Source organism: Aspergillus aculeatinus (assembly GCF_003184765.1).
Source record: "Aspergillus aculeatinus CBS 121060 unplaced genomic scaffold BO66scaffold_59, whole genome shotgun sequence".
NCBI lineage: Eukaryota > Fungi > Ascomycota > Eurotiomycetes > Eurotiales > Aspergillaceae > Aspergillus > Aspergillus aculeatinus.
The window spans coordinates 14,769-38,476 of NW_020291528.1; the positions used below are offsets into that span (position 1 = coordinate 14,769).

The 23,708-nt window shown below is 52.3% G+C and overlaps 9 protein-coding genes across 9 annotated transcripts; 5 read left to right on the top strand and 4 right to left on the bottom strand.

The window, feature by feature from the left end:
• Nucleotides 1-733: 733 nt before the first annotated feature.
• On the bottom strand, nt 734-2,921 carry BO66DRAFT_382917 (uncharacterized protein). Its single transcript, XM_025646031.1, has 4 exons — nt 2,666-2,921; nt 2,202-2,579; nt 1,883-2,137; nt 734-1,804 (listed from the first exon to the last, which is right to left on the bottom strand). The coding sequence occupies exons 2-4, from the start codon at nt 2,553-2,555 to the stop codon at nt 896-898; spliced, it is 1,518 nt and encodes a 505-aa protein (XP_025499475.1). The 5' UTR covers nt 2,556-2,579; nt 2,666-2,921; the 3' UTR covers nt 734-895.
• Nucleotides 2,922-3,669: 748 nt separating this feature from the next.
• On the top strand, nt 3,670-4,946 carry BO66DRAFT_197895 (uncharacterized protein). Its single transcript, XM_025642505.1, has 2 exons — nt 3,670-3,938; nt 4,014-4,946. The coding sequence occupies exons 1-2, from the start codon at nt 3,884-3,886 to the stop codon at nt 4,850-4,852; spliced, it is 894 nt and encodes a 297-aa protein (XP_025499476.1). The 5' UTR covers nt 3,670-3,883; the 3' UTR covers nt 4,853-4,946.
• Nucleotides 4,947-6,708: 1,762 nt separating this feature from the next.
• On the top strand, nt 6,709-8,259 carry BO66DRAFT_382923 (uncharacterized protein; the record flags this gene model as incomplete). Its single annotated transcript, XM_025646032.1, has 3 exons — nt 6,709-6,899; nt 6,960-7,193; nt 7,268-8,259. 3 exons carry the CDS (start codon nt 6,709-6,711, stop codon nt 8,238-8,240), a joined length of 1,398 nt encoding a protein of 465 aa, XP_025499477.1. The 3' UTR covers nt 8,241-8,259.
• Nucleotides 8,260-8,677: 418 nt separating this feature from the next.
• Nucleotides 8,678-10,848, top strand: BO66DRAFT_461299 (MDR family MFS transporter; the record flags this gene model as incomplete). Its single annotated transcript, XM_025652332.1, has 5 exons — nt 8,678-8,848; nt 8,922-9,007; nt 9,085-9,285; nt 9,366-9,888; nt 9,984-10,848. 5 exons carry the CDS (start codon nt 8,678-8,680, stop codon nt 10,605-10,607), a joined length of 1,605 nt encoding a protein of 534 aa, XP_025499478.1. The 3' UTR covers nt 10,608-10,848.
• Nucleotides 10,849-11,595: 747 nt separating this feature from the next.
• On the top strand, nt 11,596-12,427 carry BO66DRAFT_405307 (uncharacterized protein; the record flags this gene model as incomplete). The annotated part of the gene is made up of 3 exons (XM_025648968.1): nt 11,596-11,851; nt 11,951-12,048; nt 12,098-12,427. The coding sequence occupies 3 exons, from the start codon at nt 11,596-11,598 to the stop codon at nt 12,425-12,427; spliced, it is 684 nt and encodes a 227-aa protein (XP_025499479.1).
• Nucleotides 12,428-13,360: 933 nt separating this feature from the next.
• On the bottom strand, nt 13,361-15,323 carry BO66DRAFT_474803 (ERG4/ERG24 ergosterol biosynthesis protein). The gene is made up of 3 exons (XM_025653170.1): nt 15,237-15,323; nt 14,875-15,182; nt 13,361-14,821 (listed from the first exon to the last, which is right to left on the bottom strand). Exons 1-3 carry the CDS (start codon nt 15,260-15,262, stop codon nt 13,698-13,700), a joined length of 1,458 nt encoding a protein of 485 aa, XP_025499480.1. The 5' UTR covers nt 15,263-15,323; the 3' UTR covers nt 13,361-13,697.
• Nucleotides 15,324-15,766: 443 nt separating this feature from the next.
• On the top strand, nt 15,767-17,691 carry BO66DRAFT_423330 (phosphotransferase family protein; the record flags this gene model as incomplete). Its single annotated transcript, XM_025650103.1, has 6 exons — nt 15,767-15,786; nt 15,827-16,196; nt 16,280-16,456; nt 16,553-16,739; nt 16,794-17,391; nt 17,454-17,691. 6 exons carry the CDS (start codon nt 15,767-15,769, stop codon nt 17,689-17,691), a joined length of 1,590 nt encoding a protein of 529 aa, XP_025499481.1.
• A 240-nt stretch (nt 17,692-17,931) lies between these two features.
• BO66DRAFT_395208 (longevity assurance proteins LAG1/LAC1) lies at nt 17,932-20,181 on the bottom strand. Its single transcript, XM_025648165.1, has 4 exons — nt 19,670-20,181; nt 19,286-19,599; nt 18,920-19,207; nt 17,932-18,848 (listed from the first exon to the last, which is right to left on the bottom strand). Exons 1-4 carry the CDS (start codon nt 19,860-19,862, stop codon nt 18,255-18,257), a joined length of 1,389 nt encoding a protein of 462 aa, XP_025499482.1. The 5' UTR covers nt 19,863-20,181; the 3' UTR covers nt 17,932-18,254.
• Nucleotides 20,182-21,616: 1,435 nt separating this feature from the next.
• Nucleotides 21,617-23,593, bottom strand: BO66DRAFT_414912 (cytochrome P450; the record flags this gene model as incomplete). Its single annotated transcript, XM_025649504.1, has 6 exons — nt 21,617-21,783; nt 21,901-22,173; nt 22,242-22,375; nt 22,458-23,070; nt 23,159-23,414; nt 23,483-23,593. 6 exons carry the CDS (start codon nt 23,591-23,593, stop codon nt 21,617-21,619), a joined length of 1,554 nt encoding a protein of 517 aa, XP_025499483.1.
• Nucleotides 23,594-23,708: the final 115 nt, after the last annotated feature.

Here is a 23,708-nt window from a genome sequence, read left to right on the forward strand (position 1 = left end):
TATCCATAAATGCTGCAACAGGATCCGAACTGGGAGCCGAAGCACGTATAACCCCCATTGTCAGCGCCGCAGAGCCTGGGGATACTTTTCATCAAGACGACTTACCAGTCTCCCCAGATACTGCAGCAATCACCAAAGGCAGATTGCTCACACGTGTAACCCGTAGTTCCGCCACACGTGCCGTCCGTGGCCGTAGCGGCAGAGGTTGTGGTGGTAGACGTGACAGTGGTGCTGGTCGAGGGGCTGGTCGAAGTCGCCGTACGAGAGGCAGACGCAATCGTGGAGGTTGAGCCCGCGGCGGCATCGCCCGAAGTCGAAGTCGTCGCCGTCTCGCTGCCAGTGACCAGGGGGGATGCTCGTATTGAAAGGGGATGGCAGGGGTCGGCTGGCTTAGATCCAAGTCACACACGCGATCTCATTCACTGTACCAGGCGGTATTGTAAATCTGATGCGAGAAGTTCAGAAGTCAATAGGACATCAATCATCTTTACGCATGTGGTATCATGTTTGATGGTGATCATAGTAAGGTTAGTCGAATTTTAGCTCAAGCTAAATCCAGGTTCGTTCGCAGATATGCTCGCAAGAAAGAGGAAGGCAGGGCGCTGGAAGATAGTTGGCCATATGACTGACAAGATTGTCTATATCTGATGATTCCGGTTCATTTTGTACTTGAATGCAGCTCTGGAGTGCGGCGCTGAATATAGGTTTGAAAACAATTGTAAATAAAAATCTGCTGGCGAACTATGGTGCTGCATGCTTATGATAGTGTTGGAGTACAATTTTGACCAGGTACTTGTTCATATACATGGTTTGTTTGATACAGTATGTCTGACGAAACAGCTAATAACTGTCACCCAAATAAAGACAAATCAATCGATTCAACACTCAATCCCAATCAGCTGCAGTGACTCACAGAGCAAGTCCACGCGCCTCCCTGGCTGATCGCGCAGATCCGATGTGGACTGCTTCTCCACACTCCAACTCCCAGGAACTCCCCATGAATCGAATGGTAGGTTCCAACGAGGGGATATCTTGTCATGACGCCCGCCGGACGCAATACTAGATCGTATCGAATCTGATTGATCCTGCGCTGGACAATGCAGGTCCCACCGCCTGGAACTAACTGCGAGGAGCGCAGGCCCTCCAAACTCGACATCCAGTTGGCGGGGTTGATATCTTCGCCAAACACAATCCCATCCCCCTTTCCACTTCGGATCGGCTTGAGGATATAGTCATTTCTCAGGTCAGGGTCCTGCTTGCAGGATTCGATCAACTGTTCAAGTTCGGCCGAGCCAGGGAGTATTGTATCGGCAATGCCTTTCTCAAGAATCTTCGCCTGCGCGTACGTGAGGATATCTCGGTCTACTAGAGTGTCGAGCTCCTGTCTGACAAGCCCGAGCATTCGCTTGTCGTGGACAAGTAAAACAGTACGCAAGTCATTAAAGCACCGGAGGCTGACTTGGCGGAGCATCTCTGGACTGAGCGCACGAAGCTCCTTTTGGTGCAGCTCCAGGCCCACCTGATAAATCTCTTCCATGGTCTCTCCATCATAAGTAATCACCGATTTCGCGTGCTCGGTGTTCCGGGCCTCGGTATCTCTTGTCACGCAACAGAGGCGGTAGCCGCCCTTGGCTTGTGAACATGGCACGAGCCTGAGATCGGCTGGCGGCACAAAACGAGGGTTGATGCCAAAATGTGTTCTGAGATACTCCACCACCATATGAATATCAATGCCAGGTTCGTCCCCTTTGAGAAGGTGTAATGGCAACCTGAGATCGAAAAGCCCCAGAAGGCCACCCAGCATCTGATCCAGTTCGAAAGTTTAGCTTCTGTAGAACAAACCCTCAAAGAAAGCATGATAGTATCCATCATCAGCTCTTACCTGGGCGGGCTCAGTCGTGCCGACTAATCCATTACCTGCATCGCAGATACCCTCCTCCTTCAGCGCCTGTTGCCCACAAGCCGCATACATCATTCCATTGAACGAAAAACGAGCGTTGATTTCACTGATTCGGAAATTCTCTATAGGACCCGGGACACCTTCGCGGCTTTCGTCTTCAACCAGAAAGTCCGGTCTCCACGAGCCGCGGCAGTCACGATAGGGCGGGAGGTTACTTGGTACTTGGCTATCAATCCACTAACGGGGAGGAAGGCCACTTAGTATGCCATACGATACAGCACCAGGCAGGGCAACAACCTACGCGGAGAAGCTCTTCTTCTGCTGGTTCCAGAGGCATGCGTTCGGGGTATCTCGACCCTGTGTCCGTCCACCACCTCTCGACGATGTCAGTGATAGCCAGGACCAAAGCCTCATTGAGGTCCTTCCATCGACGCTGATGCTCCGCTGAGACAGCGATCGGCCGGGGAATGAAGGCCGATCTCGAACTCTTGTGCCACGAGTTGGGAGAGCAGAACCGCAACAGGCTTTCTTGAATGGCCTCTTGATCTTCCGTGTATGTCGCTTTGCTCGGGTCAAAGGAGGCTATGGGCTGGAATTGCCCCCCGCCGCGGAAAACATGGACCTGGTGCAGAAGCTCTGATGCTGGAGACTTCATTGTGTGGAGGTATGGGTAAACGTGCTGGGTTTCTTCAGTTGGATGGGTGAGTAGAGTAAGGTAGGCGGAGTAGGGAGCCCTCTTTAGCACCAAAAGAAAGGGGCACTTACTCAACCACGACAAGGGTAACTAATTAGAGCAAGGGGACGATCAGTGGACTCCCTAGATGGGTATACCACGTGTCGCAGAATCGCTTCCTAAATCGGCCTTCCCGATGCCCTTCCTCGCGGCCTGTCTCGTCTGTTCTTCAATTCCAGTTTCGTCCTATTGTAACTTAATTTGGTTATCCGCAGTAACTTACCAACCTCTTGAGTTACGCACGATACTATGATATTGGATTGTAACAAATGGCCCGGTGAACCAGAGCATGTCTGCAGCTAAGTGGGGATTGTTCTCACTGCGGCCCTCTACAATTACATAAGGGCAATGATTGGGTCCATAGTGCCGTTAACGCGGTGGGTCTCCCGATTGCCTAGGTGGCGTGAGGGCAAACCACCTCACATCACATAACAGCTTCTGTGATTTTAGTTCGTCATTTGCTGAAAATTGTACCTGTCTGATGTATCCAGTGACAGTGTCCCTGGCCCCGCATGAGCTGGACGCCTCACCGTCTCGATCACCGCGTTTTGATGAATGTCTCCTCCCAGGTAGCGGAATCCACCCCGCTTCAAGCATCTCTCCTTTTTTACTGCCCGGCTGTGGTTATCGATTCATCAGTCTAGAGCAACGTCAATCTCACACTGGAAAATACCAAGAGCAGGATTCGATCACACTAGATCGTGTTTGCAGATCGTTTTGGGGTTACAGAGACTATGGATATTACATGCAATAGCTTCGTCAGGTGCATCTAGTTGCCTGGTAGAGCTTCTGTGAGGCTAGTCGTGGGGAGTACAGCTGCATCTGTACTCCGGAGAACTGCAGGCTCAGGGATCCATGTATTCTCGGTGGCGATGGGCCACTCGCAATCCCTGAACTAGCTCCCTCCAGCTATTGTTGGTAAGTAATCTCCAAACATGCGCCTTGCTTCTATATCTGATTAGATGGTAAATTTTGTCAGTCGCAGGCGGAGGGGGCAACATAATCGTATGAGTGTGCGAAGCTTAGCGCCGAGTTCGAATGCCTTTTCTCCCCAATCCGCAATTCCTGGCCTCGGAAGGTCACGGTGCACAGTCGTATATGTAGCCGTGGTACCTCCTGCCTCTCCAAGTTCTCTTTCTGCCGCTGATATATCGCCGTAGCAGCTGGAGAAAGATCTTTGCATCAGGGTAGTCCGGCGCCGTGTTTTCCTGCTTCCGTTTCTCCAAGGCGCAGACACATTTCCCCCAAACATGTGGCAGGCACTAAGGAATATCAATCTCACCAACCCGGCAGGCTCCACTGGCAGTAAGTCAATCATAACTACTCAAACCATAGCATCGCGAGAATGCCGAGACCGATTTCTGATGTCACAACCAACAGCGTTATTATCACGCGGCCTGCCGCACCTGGTAGCGACCGACCTCGGCTGTGCCAACCGCCCAAGACACCTCGCCGAGGTGTCCAGCTTGATGCGGAAGAACGGCATCCTCAAAGTGAGCCTGCAGTTCGAGGACGACTCCAGCCGGTATCTCCAGCGGCTGGTCCAGGGGCTCCACGACCACTACGGCCACGGGCTGCCCATCACCCACAGTGCATCTCGCGGCTGGTTCTGGGACGTCCGACCGAGTCGGGCGACGTTCCAAACCCCGTCGCATCAGGCACGATCCGAGACCATGGAGGAGTTTCCTTGGCACACTGACTGTAGCTACGAAGACGCCCCGCCCCGCTACTTTGCCTTGCAGGTTCTCCGCGAAGACCGGTGTGGCGGGGGCACACTCTCCGTCATGAACGTCGAGAGGATCGGTTCGCTCCTTTCGCCGTCGACCTGCGCGGCGCTCCATCGGCCCGAGTTCCGCATCGCCGTGCCCCCGGAGTTTGTGAAGTGCAGCACGAAACACGACACGGTGGGCAGCCTGATGGCTGCCGGCGCAGAGGGCTCGCACTGGACGATTCGCTTCCGGGAGGATCTGGTCACCCCTCTGACGGCCGAGGCCGCGCTGGCGCTGCAAGAGTTAAAGGAATGTCTTCACGGACTGAGCGTGCAGGGTGAGCCGCTACATCTGACGCCGGATACGCTCCCGCGGGGCTCAGTGATCCTCATGGATAATTTTCGGTGGCTGCATGCTCGGAACCAGGTGATGGATCCTGAGCGTCATCTGCGGAGGGTGCGGTGGGACGCGAGGCCCTTCCCGTCTGGTCTGTTGTCCCGTATTGAGTGAGCCATCATCCATGCAGTGATGTTGGGGGTGACCTACTACGTACGGGAACTGCGAATATCACAAAAGGCCGTACGGAAGGCACTAGTGCCGCCGCCGCTGCTGCTCCTCAGCATCAGCAGTTTGTAGATTTGTGCTTCTAAATCTAGGCAATCGTTCAGGAGAAGCTTTTTACTTAGGCTGAGGTCAATTAATTGGAGTCTTCAGTTTTCTGAAGGGGTGGAAATCCTTTTCTCCCCGTCAGCAAACACGAGCACGAATATAGGAGAACATAATTCCACAATCACTTCCGTAGTACGGAACCAGACTGTAACTTTTTCACATAGTAGTACCTATGATACGCAGACCGTCTAGGGTTGGGGCTGACCGGGTAGCGCGGTCCGTCCCCCAGCCCGGAGCCCACTCCGGTTGATCTCGGTGATTTTGTTAGGACGGTGAAGTTAGAGTTTACTTGGTTGGCCTAATAATCCACTGAGAAACGGAAATAGTCTACAAGCGAACAGAGTGGGAGGATGTGTATGCAAGGGGAGGGGGGCATGCATTCAAGTCTAATGGTGGGAATTACTTGAACATGGCTGGTTCTATGCTACCGCAGATATTTCATAGTGCAGTGGAATATCTGGCATTACTGCCCCCCAACACGGGCATAGACCAATGTATAACTATATCCACAGTATAAATTAAATAGATTGAAGGTGCTGTATATTAATTGTGTATATAGTAGGCAATAGTGGATACAATGTCGAATGTAACCTCCTTATGCACCTCAACAGTCATGTTCCTCATGACTCGCGCAGTGCCTTGGCTAATGCCGTATGATAATACTTTCTCCCGGCTACAGCAAGCTACTCGTGCCAATTTGCAATAACCAAATAGCCCATGATTGTCCCATCATCGGAGTCGCTTTCTTCGCTGCTCATTGGCGAGCCCAAACCTTAAGCGAAGGCTCCCTGCTTTCTCTCACACCGACCCCATCCATTCTTCCAAAGCTGGATCCTTGTGTTTATTTTAAGATCTCCATTCCACTGACAAGACATTTTGTAGTGGCAAAAGGGGGGGGGGGGGGGGCGGATCTCTGGTTCTCGGCCCTTTGGTAAATCACACCGCTACTAACCTAGTAATCTACCAAGTAGATCACCACTGTTGCAGACGGGACTCGATCAGTCGATTGAATGATTCAGCTGCTTTGTGGGTCCCTGAACCCTGAAGATCATTCAACAATCTCATGTATGTGAAAGAGAGAAAGTTATTAGAAGAAAAAAAAAAAAAAAGGGAAAACCGCAAGGGAATATGCCAATGAGGTTGGTTGGGAATGCCAGCGACATGTAAGAAAATCCCTCTATTTGCAGGATAACAGTACCGCTGACGACAATGTAGACAAAAGTGACGAGCGTATCACGGCTACGTTGCTCTTGGCGCTAAGCATCAATTGGTTAGTCTGGATTCTCAATTCAAAATACAAGTAAATTCATTTGCCACACCGTGTCTCGCTGATATGCACGACCCGCGCAAGCGCCTTTGCCAATTCTAGATGAAGCAGAGCAGTATCATCGGCCATAGCATGTTACCTAACCAAGACTAAAGTCATTAAATGACGCGGAGTACGCGGAGTCCCTGATCTCGGAAAAGCGAGACTAGGCAGATGATCGACACGGTCGTTTTCTGAAAGGTCAAACGAGTTCAGAGCTGAGCGAAAGGCGATGCCCGTAAGAGTATGGCTCAATATGGCAGAAGCGAGATTTATCATGTGCTTTTCAGAGATTGCGGTCTGTCTGGGAGGGGAGATGTGGGCGTATTCGATGTGAAGATTCGAGGTAATCTCGTTCAAACCACCTCCTCTTCGTCGAGAATCATCCAGGATGACTACCAAGAACTTTCCACTCTCGGACGTGCTCGCGGTCGCGAAAATCCATCCGTTCTACAATTCAGATGTACTTTATCCACCGGGTCCTGAGCAGATCCGGGCTATTGTGCAGACTGGAGTCTCTCAATCCGGGCAGACTACGAGTAGCAGTCTCGAGTCGCTGCCACTGACAACCAAGAAGAATCTGTACGTGAGCTCTTCGCCGCATTCCCCATCAAGCTCAGTCAACCAACTCATATCTCACAGCTATCGGGTTATCGAGCGATTGACCAAGGACACGAGCCCGCACAACGAATACCGCCGCAGCGCCTATGTCAGCATCACAGGCGGTGGTTCCGGGGGTTTGCCGCTGATGTTTTTGTCGGATGCGAAAGAAAACCGGCAGCACCGCGCAGCATTTGGCGATTTCCTGAGGATCTGCGGAGTGGTGAAACCGCACGATTGGATCCTGACAACGCATGCCGCGGGCTATTGGTATAGGTTCGTTTTAGCCTTCTGCGAAAGATTTAGGGCTGGTAGAGCTGACCTTGGGGCTTTCATTCACGCTTGGCTAGGTCTCTTGACCTCATGACTGAGATTCTAGAAAACGCAGGGGGGACGGTTCTCAGCGCTGGCAATTTCATGACTCCCGATGAGGTTGTACGCGCCCTTGAGCATTACCAGATCAACGTCTTGACAGGCGATGGCAGTCAAGTCATTCAAATTGTCCACCGGATCGGAACCCTTCCGGCCGAGAAGCGAAAAGGGATCAGATTGACGAAAGTGATCTACACCTCTGAGCCGCTGACTGACGGTCAGAGACAATACATCCGCGCGACGCTGGGCCCGGTCAAGATATGCTCCGTCTTAGGAAGCGCAGAATCCGGGCCATACGCCCTCCATAATCCGGACCTGACCGGGGAGGCCGGGCTCACAGGCTCCATGGACTTTGTCTTTGACACCCGGAGCCTCGTGGTTGAAATCTTGCCCCCTTCCGTCATGGAAAGTGATTCCCCGTCGGGGCTCAGGTCCCTGCCGGAAGGCCAGGAGGGAGTCCTCGTCCAGACCTCCTTGCAACGGCGGCGCAATCCCCTTGTACGTTACATCACTGGTGATCTCGCATCGGTTCACCCACTCCCCGACCTTGCGCGATCTGTGGTCCCGGAATCGGATCTTGAACACTTGCGGGTTCTCCGTTTGCGGGGTCGTGATCGTCGCTTCAGTTTCAAATGGTTTGGAATGTACTTTGAATTCACCAACATCGAGAAGCTTATGCAGAGGGAGGACTTCGGGTTGCTGCAATGGCAGATTGTCAAAGCGACCCATGATTCATCCCCGCAGACAACGCTTGAGGTTAGGATGCTCCGGGAGGCAGCGAGTGAACGATTGATCGCTCGACAAGATCTCGTCCATGAACTGGAGACTTTCTTTTTCGTGCTGCCCGAGAATCGGCATCTGTTTCGGCTGACGTTCGTGGAAGATCTGGGTGGGTTTGAAAAGAGCGGCACGGGGAATAAAGTCATGAAATTCGTGGATCGAGCACATTAGCTCTACATGTAGACAGGATACTTACCAAGACCATAGGAAATGTGTTCCTTCTCTTTTGCATTAGGAAGTTTCCACTCGCCTGGCTACTGCATCATTGTCGTGTATTAGCTACTTGCAGCGTGTGTCTTTCCATGCATCTAGCACGTAACTCGCCGGGGCCTGTAATCCACCACGATTCTCTATCCGAGATAATCATTGTGATATCATTCAGCGTATTTAATATAGTTTGAACAAGGTATTTAGAAATGTCTGCTTGACAACGTGGTCGCACCAGTTCTATCGATTGCCACTAGTCAGGTTCATTGCATGCCCCAGCAATGTAGGAGTTACTCAAAATAGTATTTCTGATTGCACATCGCTCGGAGCTCATATAAATTCCGGTGTTGGAGATCTGTCCTGTTCAACCGTATCATATTCTTCCAAGGCTTCCAGCAAGCATGGCCTCAGAAAGCATCTCAGATAGAGATGCCCATGCGACAACACTCCCAGCAGAAAAGCTGGAGGCGAATGATGACTCGCAAGAAGAGGATCGTATGGAGTACCCGACAGGTGCCAAGCTTGTCATGATTCTTGTTGCCATCTTCTTGTCTTTGGTTCTCACCGGGCTGGTGTGTGACATTCCACGGCGGTAATCGCTTCACCCCCTCTCCCCACCAGAACTCTTACCAAGGAAAGCATTAGGACTTCAATATGATAGCGACAGCATTGCCTATCATCACCACACATTTCCAGACCATTGCCGACGCTGGTTGGTATTATTCAGCATAGTGAGTGTTGTCCCTTATGTTCTTCCTTGTTGTTTCAAGATTGAGTGGTCAGTTGGTTTAATAATAACGCACATCAGCCGTTTGACCTCATGCGCTTTTCAGTTTATCTTTGGCAATCTATACCATCTTTTCTCTACCAAGTCCGTATTTCTTGCCTCCGTGCTCATTTTCGAACTGGGATCTCTACTCGCTGGGGTAGCGCCCACGTCCAGCGTGTTGATACTAGGGAGGGCAGTATCTGGCATTGGTTGCTCAGGTATCATTTCCGGAGTCCTGACGTTAGCTTTGCCTCCCTGATTTCTTTCTGTCTAATGACTTTTCTGTTCCTGTATTGCGCTCCGGCTGACTCGTCGAATAGCATTATAGCGCAGTGCTTTCCTCTCCGCAAACGTCCGCTATTTACTGGTCTAGCAGCAGCCTTCGAAGGTGTATCTTCGGCTGTTGCCCCAATGCTTGGGGGAGCCTTGACGCAAAGCATCTCCTGGAGATGGTGTTTCTACATCAACCTCCCGCTCGGAGGCCTTTCCTTCCTGCTGATCCTGTTGTTCTTCCAAGATCCATTGAAATCAAAGCGTAAAACGCTACCATGCAGGGCCAAGCTTCGCCAACTTGACCTGCTCGGCGCTGGGCTTTTCATCACGTCAGTTACCTTGCCCTTATTGGCACTTCAGTGGGGAGGCACTACCTACTCCTGGGGCGATGTTCGGATCATCGTCCTCTTCGTCTTATCCGGTGTCATCCTGACTGCCTTTGTCTGGCACCAGAAGAGGAAGGGCGATCATGCTCTGCTCCCCGCCCGCGTGATGCGGTCACGAAGTGTCTTTGCCGGAGTGTGGTTCGGCCTCTGCAATAATTCGTCTTTGTCGGTGTTTGAGTATTATGTATGCGCCCCGGGACGCTGAGAGGAGTTTTCTCTCTCTCTCTCTCTCTCTCTCACTCCCACCGACTCACTGACTAACTGTGTTTCGGAACGAAGATGCCGACCTACTTTCAAGCCGTCCACGGGGTATCTGCCACGCTGTCCGGCGTGCTTTGTCTGCCGATCGTGGTCGGACTGACCCTGTCCATCCTTGTCGGAAGTTCCCTTACGAGTGCCATGGGATACTATACCCCCTTTATGATTGCCACAGCCGTCATCAGTCCGATTGCAGCCGGCCTGCTCACCACGTTGGGAGTGAAGCAGTCTCTCGTCTCGCTTATTTTCTATCAGGCTCTTCTGGGCGTTGGCACGGGCATTGGCTTCCAGGGGCCCCAAGTGGCCGTTCAGACGATCCTGCCGGTCGCCGACGCCCCGATTGGCATTGCGCTGATCATCTTCGCCCAGAACGTGGGGCCCGCAGTCTTCGTCTCAATCGCCCAGACTATCTTCACCAGTGAGCTTCTTGTCAGGCTCCGGGGAATAGTGCCGGGCCTGGACGCGCAGGCATTGACCCAGATGGGGGTTTTCGAGCTACAGCAGCATGTTGCTCCGGCTGACAGGCCGCGAGTGGTCGAGGGGTATGATCGAGCTTTGACCACAGCATTTTTTCTGCCGGTTGGCCTGGCTTGTGCTACTATGGTTGGGGCATTGGCGATGGAGTGGAGAAGTGTGAAAAAGTGAAGCAGTCGAGGAAGAGCGCTCAGATGTGCTCGCTGACTTGCGATAGATGTGCACAATACTGATCTGTGGTTGCTCTAGACTGACCCGCTGCTTGATCATGTTCACCGCCTGTGTCTTCATCACCCGCATCCGATGCTCTTGATCTCTGACGGAAGTGAACAAGTCCTGCTGCGTCGTGCCCTGGTATGAAACCGGAATGATGATGGAACTTGAATCTCTGTATCTAAGCAGCATCGAGAAGAAGATGAAATGGGACTCTTTTCCACGGTAAGAAATAGCATCTGCGTAGCATTTTCATTATATTATATGCACAGTCAACAGTGGATACAACAGACTTCCCGTAGGCTATCTTGAAGTCCGGCTGAAACATTACTCGTCACCATTTCCAGTACGGGTTTATAGACCTGTCAAGAATTCTTTGAACCAGCAGAAGGCTTTTACGCTCTGCTTCAGGCTCGCCACTCTTCTCTATCTCTGAATATAGAAGTCACCCGGCCCCCATTCGAAGGTCTTATTATTCTTGGATCCAATTACATCCTCAATTCCCATAATGCAGCAGTCTTATCAACACTCCCTTGAGATGACCTTCGAAGAGACCTCACCTGTAGATCACGAATTTGTATGTTACGGGGGCAACCAGATCCATTATCAAAGGGCGTTCACCCCGCTTGCAGCGATCCAAAAGAGCATCTGCAGATATTCGTCAACAGCTCTATGGCCTTGTTTAGGATTCAGTGTATCAGTACACAGTTGTAGAGACAGGGAGAAGCAAGAGATTCCCTAAATCAGCATGACTTTTCAATGGCGCATATGTACTTGATTTCTTGTACTGAATTTCACCACGTTCGGCTCTGTGGACTTGGGAGCAGGTTCAGCCATGCCTTTTCGGCGTATTACGGCGACGGATAGATTACGCTGATCAAAACGTGCCTTTGAACAAGAAGACATGGCTGGAAAGTAACGTGCTGTGCGCGGCGATCTCGCTAAAATGGCTAGGTCTCGAACGGCAGGCTGTGGGTGTGTTGGGTGTGCAGCATGGCCCAGCTGCTGCGCGAGGGGGTGGTCGGGCTCGACGCACAGGCATGGTGTTCACACACGGCCCGGCCACGTCCTGCAGCGCCGCCACGCTTGTCTTAGACCGCACCAGCTGCCCGTGGTGCTGGTTGGGTCGTTGGCAGGCGCCGTCGTGTCCGGCGAGGTGCCGCGTCTGCGTGATGCAGGACCCCCTCCAGCAGGCCTATATGGTATCTACCCGCTGGGGTAAACATCCCTTACTATTTACATCATCATATTGCGTTCTCGATCACTAATGATGAGGTTTCAGTAGTCGCCTCTTACTGTAGTGGGTGAGAAAGGGGCTACGTGGTACTACTTCATCGATGCACGAATCTCTGCATCTGGGCCGAGGCGGGCCGAACCGGCTAAATCCGTCCAGAATACAGTGAGAGCTCCCGGACTGCGGGGAGGCGGCAGTACTAGGTATAGTATAGCTCCTGCTATTATCACTCGGTATTCTTCTCGATCGGTATACCACATTCCGACTACTCAACATTGAACCACAAAGACTGAGCAGAAAGACAACCCTTTACAACTTTAGCCGTGGCGTCATCACATCTACTGATGACCCATTGCCAATAGATCCTCGTGTCATATCGGCAATGCAGAAGGCAGAGACCGGTGGAAGCGCTGCAACTGCAGAGGCGATCGCTTACACGATCGAAAACGTCAAGGGTCGCGCAGCTCAAAATACCGCGCTTGTTTTCACTTGTAGGCCTGGGCCCAGTCTGGAACGAAGGTCCCGCAGAACAGCAGGAAAATGAAAAAGATGACGACGAGCAGCATGCCGTCTGGTGACTCTGGAACCCACTGTTCAACCGTCAGGAGAGTTCCAAGCTGGCGATAATCTAATCAACCTCCGCGGCTCTTTATTTGCTGTCGCCAGATATTCCCGCCCTTCCCCCCAATAAGGTCAACAGAACGATTGGGATGACTGGATCAGGACATCTTTCCAGGATTGGGGTTCAGGAAGAATAAATTTAATAGCTATTACGAATATGACATGTGCATGCCAGGCATACTCCAATATACTAAAATCAATCTTATCTCTCGCTCGCACCTGTTGACACGATCTGTATTCACTTACTTGGCGATATCCACCTGATGGAAGACGACTGCCTAGTAGCGATTACCTTAACCACCCTTTTCCACAGCAGGTACGGTACTAAGCAGTCTACCTTCAGCGAAATCCCTGTCCTCAGGGCACACGGCGACAAGCACGGCGAGACAAGAGTGATCTCTTTGTCTGGATCAAGTGCGAATCTCAAGACAATGGCGTGGGGTGGCTTGATGGGCAGTCAACCTAGGTCGAATGTGGCTGGGGTTTCTCATGTCTCAGCAGAAAAGCAAACATTCCTTTCTCTCCATGTCTTTCTAAGTGACTTTGACTATACCCAGTCTTACAATCTACCACTTTCAAGTATGAATATATTATATTTTGTATTTTTAACTGTCAAACCTGGCGTTTACTAATACAAGTTGGTATAAATAGTCTAATAACTTTTGATACACAGCTCCGTACCTGGACTGGTCTCCAATTCTAGGTGCCAAGAGGCAGGCAAACCCCCCTTTCCCCAGCAGAGGTAGAACACAAATTGTAGATTACACAGATACAAACCAATTCAAGAAAAAAAAATAAAAACATTTTTGGTGGTAAAAATCTCTTAATAAGATATACATCCATAATAGAAGTACTGGTAATTAATCTTTTAATCAGGGGACAAAGGTGAGGGACCGAAGACAATCAGATACCGTTGTAGTCTTAACCATAGAGTATGTCGACTAGGCATCGGGTGGGATTCTACAATGACCCGCTACTTGTATTGAATAACATAAATAAACAACTTACCCTTGCCCCTAGAGTTGGTGGTTGCCCGGATAGTCTTGTAGATAGACTACGTGAGGCTATTTGAGAGGAACTAAGAGCCACCGAGGTGGGCGGTGAGCGGCCTGACCGGCAAGGCCTCAGGAGGGCCACCGACACTACTGAAATGGACACCGTCAGCTGCACTAGTCCTCCTCATTAGACCGTACTCAATAGATCCAAGGCAAGATCCTCCACCGCACCGTCTGCTTATACGTCTTCCAATCCTCGCCATACTTCTTCGCGCACATGGCATCATCCGGCCGTTCGCGATGGACGAGCAAGACACCAAAGTACAGCACGTAGAAGTAGGTGAAGATCATCCCCCACCCGGCTGCCGGGCCTTGGATCGCGACCCGCCCGTCCAACATCGTGCGAGACGGCGATCCGGCGAGATCGCCCGAGGAGGCCAACGCTGCAGCCCCCGCCGGGAGTATCGTGTACCCTGCCACCCCCGTGGGCAGGCTAAAGGGCCACGCCTGCCCCCAGTCGCCGAAGTAGTTGATATGCCGGGAGAGACCCCACCAGCCAGCGGTGAGGAGGCGGGTGCCGCGCCTGGTGGTGATGGACGAGAGATTCCGCACGGCGGGATGGTTGGGCTGGGTGCGGAACAGGTGCTTCTGATTGTTCGCCGCTTTGAATATGTAAATCCCGAGGACGAAGACGGCGGCGACCGCGAGGATTCGTGGCCCGCCGAGATGCACGGGGAAGGCCGCGAGGTAACGAGCTTGGGTCGAGTAGAGGAAGGGGACCCAGACTAGGTCGCCGAAGGCAAGCATGAAGCCCATCCCGTCGGTCGTGATATACATCATCGTCAAGATGGATGACTCGTTGTACTGGCTGCTGAGGACGTAGTATGCCTGCGCGGCGGTCGTGAAAACGATGCTATCGGAGATGTATCCATAGTTGCGGTACTGTTGAGCGATAAATGCGAGGTCAAGCAGGATCCAACCAGTCAGACCGGGGCAAACTTCACACCACGTCTTGATGTCGACTTTCCCAACCAGAGGCAGGGTTATCCGGGGGTTGAGCTCCCGGCCGATGTAGAAATCGTAGATGAAGTTGCCTGTCATGCCGCCGGCAGCTAGCTCTCGAAGGTCGCGGTTGGGATACTTGGTGTCGACGGTGAAACTGTTGACGTAGAGAAAGACCGATAAGGCGTATGAGATGAGTACGTTTGCCGTCAGGAGTTGCACGTAATTGTCGGTGATAAAAGTCCAGACGGGGAACTCGGCCCCTTGGAGGAATGTGCCTGCCGCGCAGATAGAGAGAACAACCACATTGGCCGAGAACGCTATGCCGTCCGTTAGCTTGCGTTGATCCTAAAGGTTTGGAAGGTGTCGATACCATTGAATCGATACTGAAGGGGGCAATCATGGTGCACCAACTTGGTTCCATGAACCTCTTTTGCAGGAAGGATCTTCCAAAGGGAAAGACCGAAGACATAGTAGGCGACAGTGACCAGCGTCACTTTCCAGGAGAAGAAATTCGACAGCTCGATATTCAGTAAATTAGCGTCAGCTTTCAGCTTTGCCCAGGTCAAGTCGCGAGGTTGCAGAAGTGATGGCACTGGGCAGCCAGACACGTCGTTGCAAGCGAATGTGAACGCGTAGAGCAGGACGGGCAGGCCAAAGGTTATGGCTGCGGCACCCAGACTATGAAAGCGTAAGCAGAAGTTAGGCCCAACAAAGCAGGAGCAAGTTTCTTACGGTCCGCCGAACTCGTATTCGACCATTCTTTTTTCGTTGTGATATTCCGCCGTGGGAGGAGGTTACGGTGACGGGGACAGTGGATTGATTCAAAGTTTCTAAAGATCTGGGATCGTGTGGTGGGGAGAGATGCGCGATTTAACTAAGGGGCTGCTGGTCGAAATGGAAGGCCGGGCCGGGCCGCTGTAACGGATACGGATAACGTTACTATATGTACTCATAAGTAAGTACGGTTAAGTGCTCAATTTTCAGAATAGCTGCCGTTCAACACCAAGGCCTTTTCCTAAGAGAAACTTGATGGATCGTAGAATCATCGACACGCGGTCGCGAAAATTGATATTATCACTAGTTTTTACTAGTATATATTCCAGCATGAGGCACGGCACCCAGTCAGCCTGGGGCAAACTTCACAGCATGCCGAGGTGATGACTAATACCCAAGAAGACCGCCTACATAATCGAAAATAAAGTTACGCACGCCTCCTGCGATATAATAATCTTTCCATGATCATCCGATAGTTTGCTATAATCATGCCTATAATCTCGCGCATGTTAAACGGGATTCGGAGTAGTTTCGCTAGGGTTGTCGAGAGAGACCACCCTACTACCCATCTCAAGCCGACGACGTTATTCCTATCAACACCCTCAGCTTCGGATGGCTAATATTGTCGGAGATCCGCAGGATTTCTTTCGATATACGAGTGGACGATGGGTCTGGGATGAAAGGCAGCAGCTCCAAGAGAGGTATCGCGAATTCGACATACTTGAAATGCAGAAGGTTGCTATGGATTCATCATCTTCTGGATCCTGTGTGCGTATGGCCAAGATAGGAGAAGGGTCATACAACAAGTCGTTCAAGCTTACCATGGGCAATGGGAAGACATTTGTTGCCCGAATTCCAAATCCGAATGCTAGGCCGGCTTTTTTGACCACAGCGTCCGAGGTTGCCACAATGGACTTTGTGAGTAAATCTTACCATCGATCGTGTTTAATGATCCATATCTATCTACACTTGCATCTTCGTAATCTGACATAACGTTTCAGTTAAGAACCATACTCGGTCTTCCAGTCCCCAAAGTTCTTGCGTGGAGTTCTGCAGTTGACTCTACGAACCGTGTAGGGGCTGAGTACATCATCATGGAGTATGCCCCTGGTAAGAATCTCGCAGATGTTTGGACAGACATGGACCTTGAATGTAAAGTGCGGACGATGGAGGATATAGTGACCATTCAACACAAATTCTGACGTTGAAATTCTCCGAGTATGTTTATCCTTATGGTTCAAGGCGCAAAGATTTCTTGTACCTTCTAACTTGAGAGCAGATATAGTTGCCTTTTCTACAGGAAAGACGCACCGCCTGGATCTCACCCCGCAATAGTCGAAGGAGGCAACTTGTCGCATGAACTTAAGCAGAAAATTGCTGAGAGGTTTTCTATCGGGCGGATAGTAGACACGGCATTCTGGGGTAAAGGGCGAGGCGATATGGATATCTATCGTGGACCATGTACGCCTGTTCCAGCAATTCCCCGTCGCCGATCAAGCTGATAGCTGTATACAGGGGCTTCTGCAGTTGACTACATACAGGCTTCTGCCCTTCGAGAGATAGCTTGGATTCAGAAACATGCGACCCCGCGTTCTCCGGATGATCCGTTATTCATTTCCCACCGCCAGAATGATCCTGTCGAGCACGTTTCTCTTCTTCAGAGATATCTATCTATTGCTCCTCATCTTATTCCACAGGAAGAGGGTATTCTAGGGTCATTCTTATGGCACCCGGACCTTCGCACTCCTAATATTTTTGTCGACGATAGCGGTCATATTACTAGCATCATTGACTGGCAAAGCGCATCGGCTGGTCCTTTGTTCCTAGAAGACCGTCATCCTTATTTTCTCGATTATAACGGCGACTTGATACTCGAACTCCCTGAAGACTTCAAGCAACTGGACGCAAATACGCAAAGTGCTGTTAAGGGCACGGTCACCAATTCGATCCTATTATATCTCTACGAGAAATATACGGCCGAAAGAAACCCACTTCTGAGCAGAGTGTTCCAGTATCCAAATGGCAAGACACTAACCGACCCAATCCGCTTTGTCGGGAATACATGGGATGGAGATATCATCCCACTACGAGAGTCGTTGATTAGGATACAGAAGTAAGTTGTCAGCGGATCCTGCGTAGTTGACCAATTGTGCTTACTGAACACAATGTTTGAAGGAAGTGGAGGAGTCCACTAGGCCACGCGGTTGAGTGCCCCATTGACCTTTCCCCTGAAGAGATCCGCAAACATCACGAGGATAGTGAAGGCTGGAATGAAGTGCAAGACTTCTGGGACGGCTTATCGGGGATCATGAGCCGGGATGGCTGGACCTCACATGCAACCTACGATCAAGCTATGTTCATCTATTCTCAGATCCAGGCAGAAACAACCCCTTCCTTCAGCCACGATGTATAATAACGGAGGAATGTACAAGTTGTTATCTGTGCGACGATTGCTCCAGAAAACATTTTTGGTTGGTTTCCCACAGACGAAGTGATATTGGCATACAGCATAGACAGGACTGTCAGTGTATGCCTGCCGTGACTGAGGTGACCTCCATTTCTATTGAGATATCCGCATGCAATGCAATGTCGGAAGCCTCAGGCAGCAGGTTTTACGCTAGTTGGTGCGTCGACGGAAAGTGCGGAAGCGTGGCAGAAGGAAACTGCTGGTTACGAAGTCACGGAGTAGTAGGTAAGGTAAAGAAGATAATTCAGTGCAGCACACATACTCGCCAGTTTCCGGATTCTTCGTTTCCTCTCATGTATATCATAACGCCATTTGGAAGACACCCACCTACGATGCAGCTATTGTCTCCCCCGTAAACACCGATCCTCATGCAGGCCATTGCATGAACAAGAGATTTTCGCACCCGAACAGTAGAAAACACCGGACTTCGCGGAGGGGAATCTACCAGGCCCCAACAGGCTGCTTTTAGTTTTCAGCCTCCTGGGGAAAAGAGAAGGAAGATAGCCACATCAATCCACCTGTTTCTCACACCCAATCCGACTCAGCAACTCCTTCCGATCAAAGCTGACGCCGGATGAGCTCGCCGTTCGTCGACTCCCGGCCGCCCTGCGCTTCCACCCCGATGACGGGGATGGGGACGGCTTGAACATCTCGTTCTCATCCTCCTCCACATCCATCTCGGCTTCCTCCTCATCGTCACTCCGAATATCATCCGCCCCAATTCCCTGCACAACCCGCACCGCCACCTTGACGATCAACACGAACCACAGCACCGTCAGCAGCTGCAGGAACCCTAGGGCCCCCAGGAACCCCCACCGGATGCCATCGCTGTAGCAGATGGGACCTGTGGGGTTATAGAACGGGGTCCACAGGTGGGACCAGCCATGGACTGGGAGAGGCGTCGGTCCACGGAGCGAGTCCTGAGCGCCACTGGCAGGAACGTTGTAGCACCCCTCCGCAATCGTCTCGGGCATGTACTTCCAGATCCCCCACATGGTGAGCAGGTAGCAGACATGGCGAGCTAGGAACCACGCGAGCATGAAGACGCCGAAGAGAATGTCGCGGGCGGTGGTGTAGCCGAGGTATTTGAGGCATTTAGCGAGCTGTTTCTGAGTATAAGTCTATCTTCCTCTCTCGCTGTGTGGAGAAAGGGCGAGAGGATAGAAAAACTCACCGGGAAAAAGATATCCACCACATCCATCAGGATGAGCACCAGGTTGGCCACCCGGGTGAGATGCAAGGCATACGCGGTGGAAATCAGCACGACCGTCACCAGGTGGTGGGCGAGCATCTGCCAGTGGTCCTTGCGACGGGCCTCGATGTTCAGGACGAGGATCTGCTGCAGCCAGAACGCCCATTGGCCCAGGATGTAGACCTTGGTGAGGCCCGGGAGGTCGCGCGTGGGCCAGTCGGTGAACATCTCGCGGAGGTTGAGGTAGTACTTGGAGGTGCCGTAGATGTACTAGTGGATTACAGTTAGAAAGTTTTCTGCGCGTCTTCTTGGGAGGGGTGAGGATGTCATAGCGGGATTCGCACGTACCAGACCCAGCGTCCAAAAGACCGAGTAGTAGCACAACAGCCACGCCTGCTCGGAGAATCGCGTGATATCCTTCCTCTTGGAGATCCCCCAGTGTGTCGCTAGCGGTGCGAGGATATACCTCATGATCCCCGCGCGGAGGCCCGTGTAGAGCACCACGCAGAACCCAAGGAAGTAAAAGTCCCCGTCGCCGATGGCATATTGTCCGGAGTTTGGGGTGTAGTGCGATGGTGAGAAGAATTTGGATGTGTGTTGGCGTGCGCGGGGGACGAACAGGTGGGTGACGACGAGGAGGGCGAGGAGATTGAGGGGGATCTCTGGGGGGGCATGTTTTAGTTCATGGGACGCAGATGGCGAGCATCAGACACAACGTGATGTACCACCCACCAATTTGATGATCGAGCAACCAGTTGGCTAGATTCTTGGGGCGTCGTGGGGGTTTCCGCTTGAGTAACCGTTGAACGAGGTTGTCCCTGCACAGTGATTGGGATTGCGGGGAACGTGTGGAAGGCTTGGAGAATGGCGCCCTCATCGCTGGCGCGTGCTCTAGAGCGTCCTGGGTGGTGTGGCACTCGCTCATGACGAGATCCAGCTGCAGCTGATGCAGCTCGAGTGGTATATGGTGACTGAAAAACGGAGGTAGATAGATCGATTACATAGACGAGTTAGGAGCAACTGTGTTGACACCCTTGATGACCGGGGGGCTGATTGACGTGTCCAGATGGAGAAAAAGTCAATAGACTAGACCCGTCTCCTTCCATTGAACGGCATCAATGAGTGCGGCATTCATGCCAGCCGCCAATCCATCACGTGATATTTCTTTGTCTCCCGCTTTCGGGCTTGTTGTTTTTGTTGTTGTTGTGGTGGTGGTGGTTGCTGTTGCTATGCGCGGTGGTCTGGATCCCGGGCCATGATCATGGGTCGATCACGGGCATGTAAAAGGGCCAGCCCATAGGGGGAAAGGATCAATAGAAATCCCGAATGTTAGCCGGACCCACCCGATCAAGCTAGCGTATCCCGTGACCCACATAGTCGTCGATCACGCCGGATGCAGTGGGTCATTCTGTATGCGGTGCGGGACAGTACTGTGGAGTGACCTACTTAATCTGATGATCGGATCTACCTACTACTTATACCTACATCCATAATAGCAATCACACCTGCTTAGCGAACAACCCTCCCGACCAGTTCCACATGGATCCCTCCCCTCCAGCTTCGCTGCTGGCTTGCCTCCTTGACGACACCGACATCTGGACGGAAACTATCGTGGCATTTACGATCATCATCGTCTTGATCTCCATTTATCAAGCCCAACCCTCTGGGCCGGCATACTGTATGTCATAAATTCCCTTGCATAGTCCCCACACTCTGTATCTCTATCATGTTCAAGACTAATCCCGTGTGGCCTACTCCAGCTCGTGCACGGCCAGCACGCGCATTCCATCCCCCATCGGGAGCAAACAAGCCAGAACGTGCTGCAAGGCAACTCTCCATTCTTGACCTCGAAGTTTGCTAAAAGGAGGCTTTTTTGGGGGGTGGGGAGACCCGGCCAGATACAGGAGTGGCTAACGACACCATCCTTTCGGGTTTTATCGCTGTTCGGGTACTATCTATCCTATCAACGTGGCAATAGATGGAGATGAAGAGACAGGCCCGCGTCTCAGGTACTGGGCGCCTTGAGGGCATACTGATGTCAGTCCCTCCGGGGTGGGGTGAGAGGGACTAAACGGCAGGAGACCAGCAAAACGCAGCTTCGATTTGCTATTGCCACCACCACCACCACCACCCCCGAGCATTATCATCCTTGGTCTTGTGTTTGGAATGAGAAGCTGCAGTTTGAGGTGCAAAAGTTGGCCTTCTTTTTTGTATATATCATGCCTAAGCGGGGCTGTTTCTAGGTGATTTGCCTTGATTAAAAGAAGGCTGAGAAAGGTGGGGAGGGGATAAATAGTCGATTTGGCGTGGAGACATGACGAGCGCGATCGAGTCGCTGTCAGAGAATTGGGGAATGAGAGATTCATTCTATTGGAAAAGGTTCTTCGCATTATCAGTCTGGATCAATCATCAATCCGCATGCCGAGCGGTTCCCCGCTGCCAGCCACATTCCAACATCTATCAATCTGCAGGATGATCATGTGGAATTGGCCCGCTTTGGCACCCGCATCCAGCAGACTACAATCAGTTCCCCGGTGTTATCTAAGTACAGTCACCCAAAAACGACACAGTTGACTCTCCGCAAAACATCACCCACCGACTCTATCTGAAGGGTGAGCAAGAAAATAAGAAAGAAAGAAAGAAAGCCCCGTGACCAGTCAGAGTCACCCGGTCAGCACCTCAATCGAGCTGCACCTTACACCCCTCCGCACTCGAGACGACGAGCGTGAGGGTCTGCGTTTCCTGGCCGGGCGTCACATCCGCCGCATCGGGTGCCTTGCGGAGGTTCGGGAACGCCTGGATCAGTCGGATCAGCCCGAACGAGGCCTCGGTGAGAGCAAAGTCTTCTGTCATTTCATCAATGATACGGCATCATCAGCCAAAGACCTTTCTCCAGGTGTATCGATCTATCGATCTGAGGGGGAAAGGTAGGGGCCCAGGGGGGGGGCAGGGGGGACGCTCACTTCCCAGACATATCCGTGGTCCACCATGAAACGGCATGAAGGCGAACCCGAGATTCTTCAATTCGGGCCCCGCCCACCGCTCGGGTCGGAACGCCTCCGCGTCAGGCCCGTAGATCTCCTGGCTACGGTGCATGTGGTAGGCCGAGAATCCCACGCCGGTGCCTTTGGGGATGAGCAGGGGCGAGTCGCCGGCGGGCCCGCCGCCGCGGGGGAGGTAGGTGGTTCGTCGGGCGAGGCGCACGTTCACGGGGATCTGAGTGTATAGGCGGTTGGCTGCAGCGGATTAGGGGTTAGGCCTGCTGGTGAGGGTGACGGGAAGAGAGGGAGGGGGCATTACGCACTTTCATTGAGAACGTATCGCAGATACGTCATCTTGTTGATTTGGCTTCGCGTCAACTGCTTTTCTCCCTTGGTGGTCGAATAGATTTCCTGGCGAAGACGCTCAAGGGATGCTGGGTGGCGGACTAATTGATAACTTTGAAGGTGAACTCATGAGTGAGAAGATCGTTTCGAAGGCGAGCATATCAGGGGAAAGGTGGAAGGCGTCGTCCACTTACCACGCCCACGACATCAGACAAGCCGTCGTATCTCGCCCTGCGATCAACACATTCAGGAGCTGATCCCGCACCAGCTCGGGGCTCCGGAGCTCCTTCAGGAGATCGAGGATGAATGGATGGCGCGTGGCCGCCTTCTCCTCTCCGTTTGCTCGCATGTCGTCCAGCGCATGGTTCACGTAGTGGGTGGCATACTGGCGGATCACCCCGCAGGCGTCCCGATAGGCTCGGGGACTGTACGCCCAGCACCAGTCCGCCAGCCGCATCCGCATGGCCGAGATCAGCGAGGTGTAATCGAAGGCGTGGGCAAACTGGGCGTGATCGCTCGGTGCCAGGCCCCCGGCGGACGTCTCCCCGAAAATGAGCAAGATGGTGGTGGCCAAGGTGAATTGGAAAAAGGCCGGCTGCAGGTCCACGATGTCCCCGGGGCACGACCGCAGGGTAGCGAGGAGGTCGTCGATCGGACGGTCAAAGATCTCGGTGTCTTGACCTTGGATGCGGGCGAACTGTCGCCGAAGAAGCTGGCGCGAATGCTTCCAGGCGAGGCCGTCTTGGGTGAAGATGCCCGTGCCGATCATGGGCAGCAGTCCATCCCGACTATTTCCGAGTTCCCATTCTAGAGAGAATCAAAGCATTATTGGTGAATTCGATGATTTCTCGGTTGGGGGTGAACTGGGAGATTCCATGACAGGACTTCAACATACCGTCAAACCGCGTCTGCAACATGGACTCCAGGTTCCTGGGATCCATCGTAAAGTAGCCCACGCGACCCAGCAGCCGGATCTCAAAAGTCTGGCCGACCCGGAATCGCTGGAAATAGTCGGCTTGGTAGGCCAGTAGCTTGCCACGCGCGAGAGCATCATATTGGCTCTTGAACACATCGAGGCCTAGAGGCCACTTGTAGGGCAATCTCCGCTGGATGGGCTGGCATCCATGCTGTCGACCAAATAGCTCATCGGCCTAGAGAGGGTCGGGGTGAGTTCGAGGAGCAGTGATGGGAAATGACACCAGAAAGCCCAGTTACGTACTTCATTCTGGCGACGTCTCCTCAGATAGAAAACGATCCACCAGGGCAGGGAGAGGGTGAGAACGAGGTGCCATAGCCTCAGATCAATGAGGTCCCATTGAATTGTGTCCATGGCGAATTTCGAAAAGAGACAATGTATGCACGGGAGGAGAAAGCTGTAGCTGAAGCGGCTCGAAGAAGATGGGGAGGATAGAGATATCAAAGAGACAGACAGACCCAACATTGCT

Coding starts and splice junctions, on each gene's coding strand:
- BO66DRAFT_382917 (XM_025646031.1), bottom strand. CDS start 2,555: ATGAAGTCTCCAGCATCAGAGCTTCTGCACCAGGTCCATGTTTTCCGC. Junction 2,138..2,201: donor CAGAAGAAGAGCTTCTCCGC/GTAGGTTGTTGC, acceptor CCTCCCCGTTAG/TGGATTGATAGCCAAGTACC. Junction 1,805..1,882: donor GCACGACTGAGCCCGCCCAG/GTAAGAGCTGAT, acceptor GAACTGGATCAG/ATGCTGGGTGGCCTTCTGGG.
- BO66DRAFT_474803 (XM_025653170.1), bottom strand. CDS start 15,262: ATGGTCGAATACGAGTTCGGCGGACC. Junction 15,183..15,236: donor GAATACGAGTTCGGCGGACC/GTAAGAAACTTG, acceptor ACGCTTTCATAG/TCTGGGTGCCGCAGCCATAA. Junction 14,822..14,874: donor CCTTCAGTATCGATTCAATG/GTATCGACACCT, acceptor CGGACGGCATAG/CGTTCTCGGCCAATGTGGTT.
- BO66DRAFT_395208 (XM_025648165.1), bottom strand. CDS start 19,862: ATGAGCGAGTGCCACACCACCCAGGACGCTCTAGAGCACGCGCCAGCG. Junction 19,208..19,285: donor TCTTTTGGACGCTGGGTCTG/GTACGTGCGAAT, acceptor GTAATCCACTAG/TACATCTACGGCACCTCCAA. Junction 18,849..18,919: donor TGGTGGATATCTTTTTCCCG/GTGAGTTTTTCT, acceptor ACTCAGAAACAG/CTCGCTAAATGCCTCAAATA.
- BO66DRAFT_197895 (XM_025642505.1), top strand. CDS start 3,884: ATGTGGCAGGCACTAAGGAATATCAATCTCACCAACCCGGCAGGCTCC. Junction 3,939..4,013: donor CCCGGCAGGCTCCACTGGCA/GTAAGTCAATCA, acceptor CACAACCAACAG/CGTTATTATCACGCGGCCTG.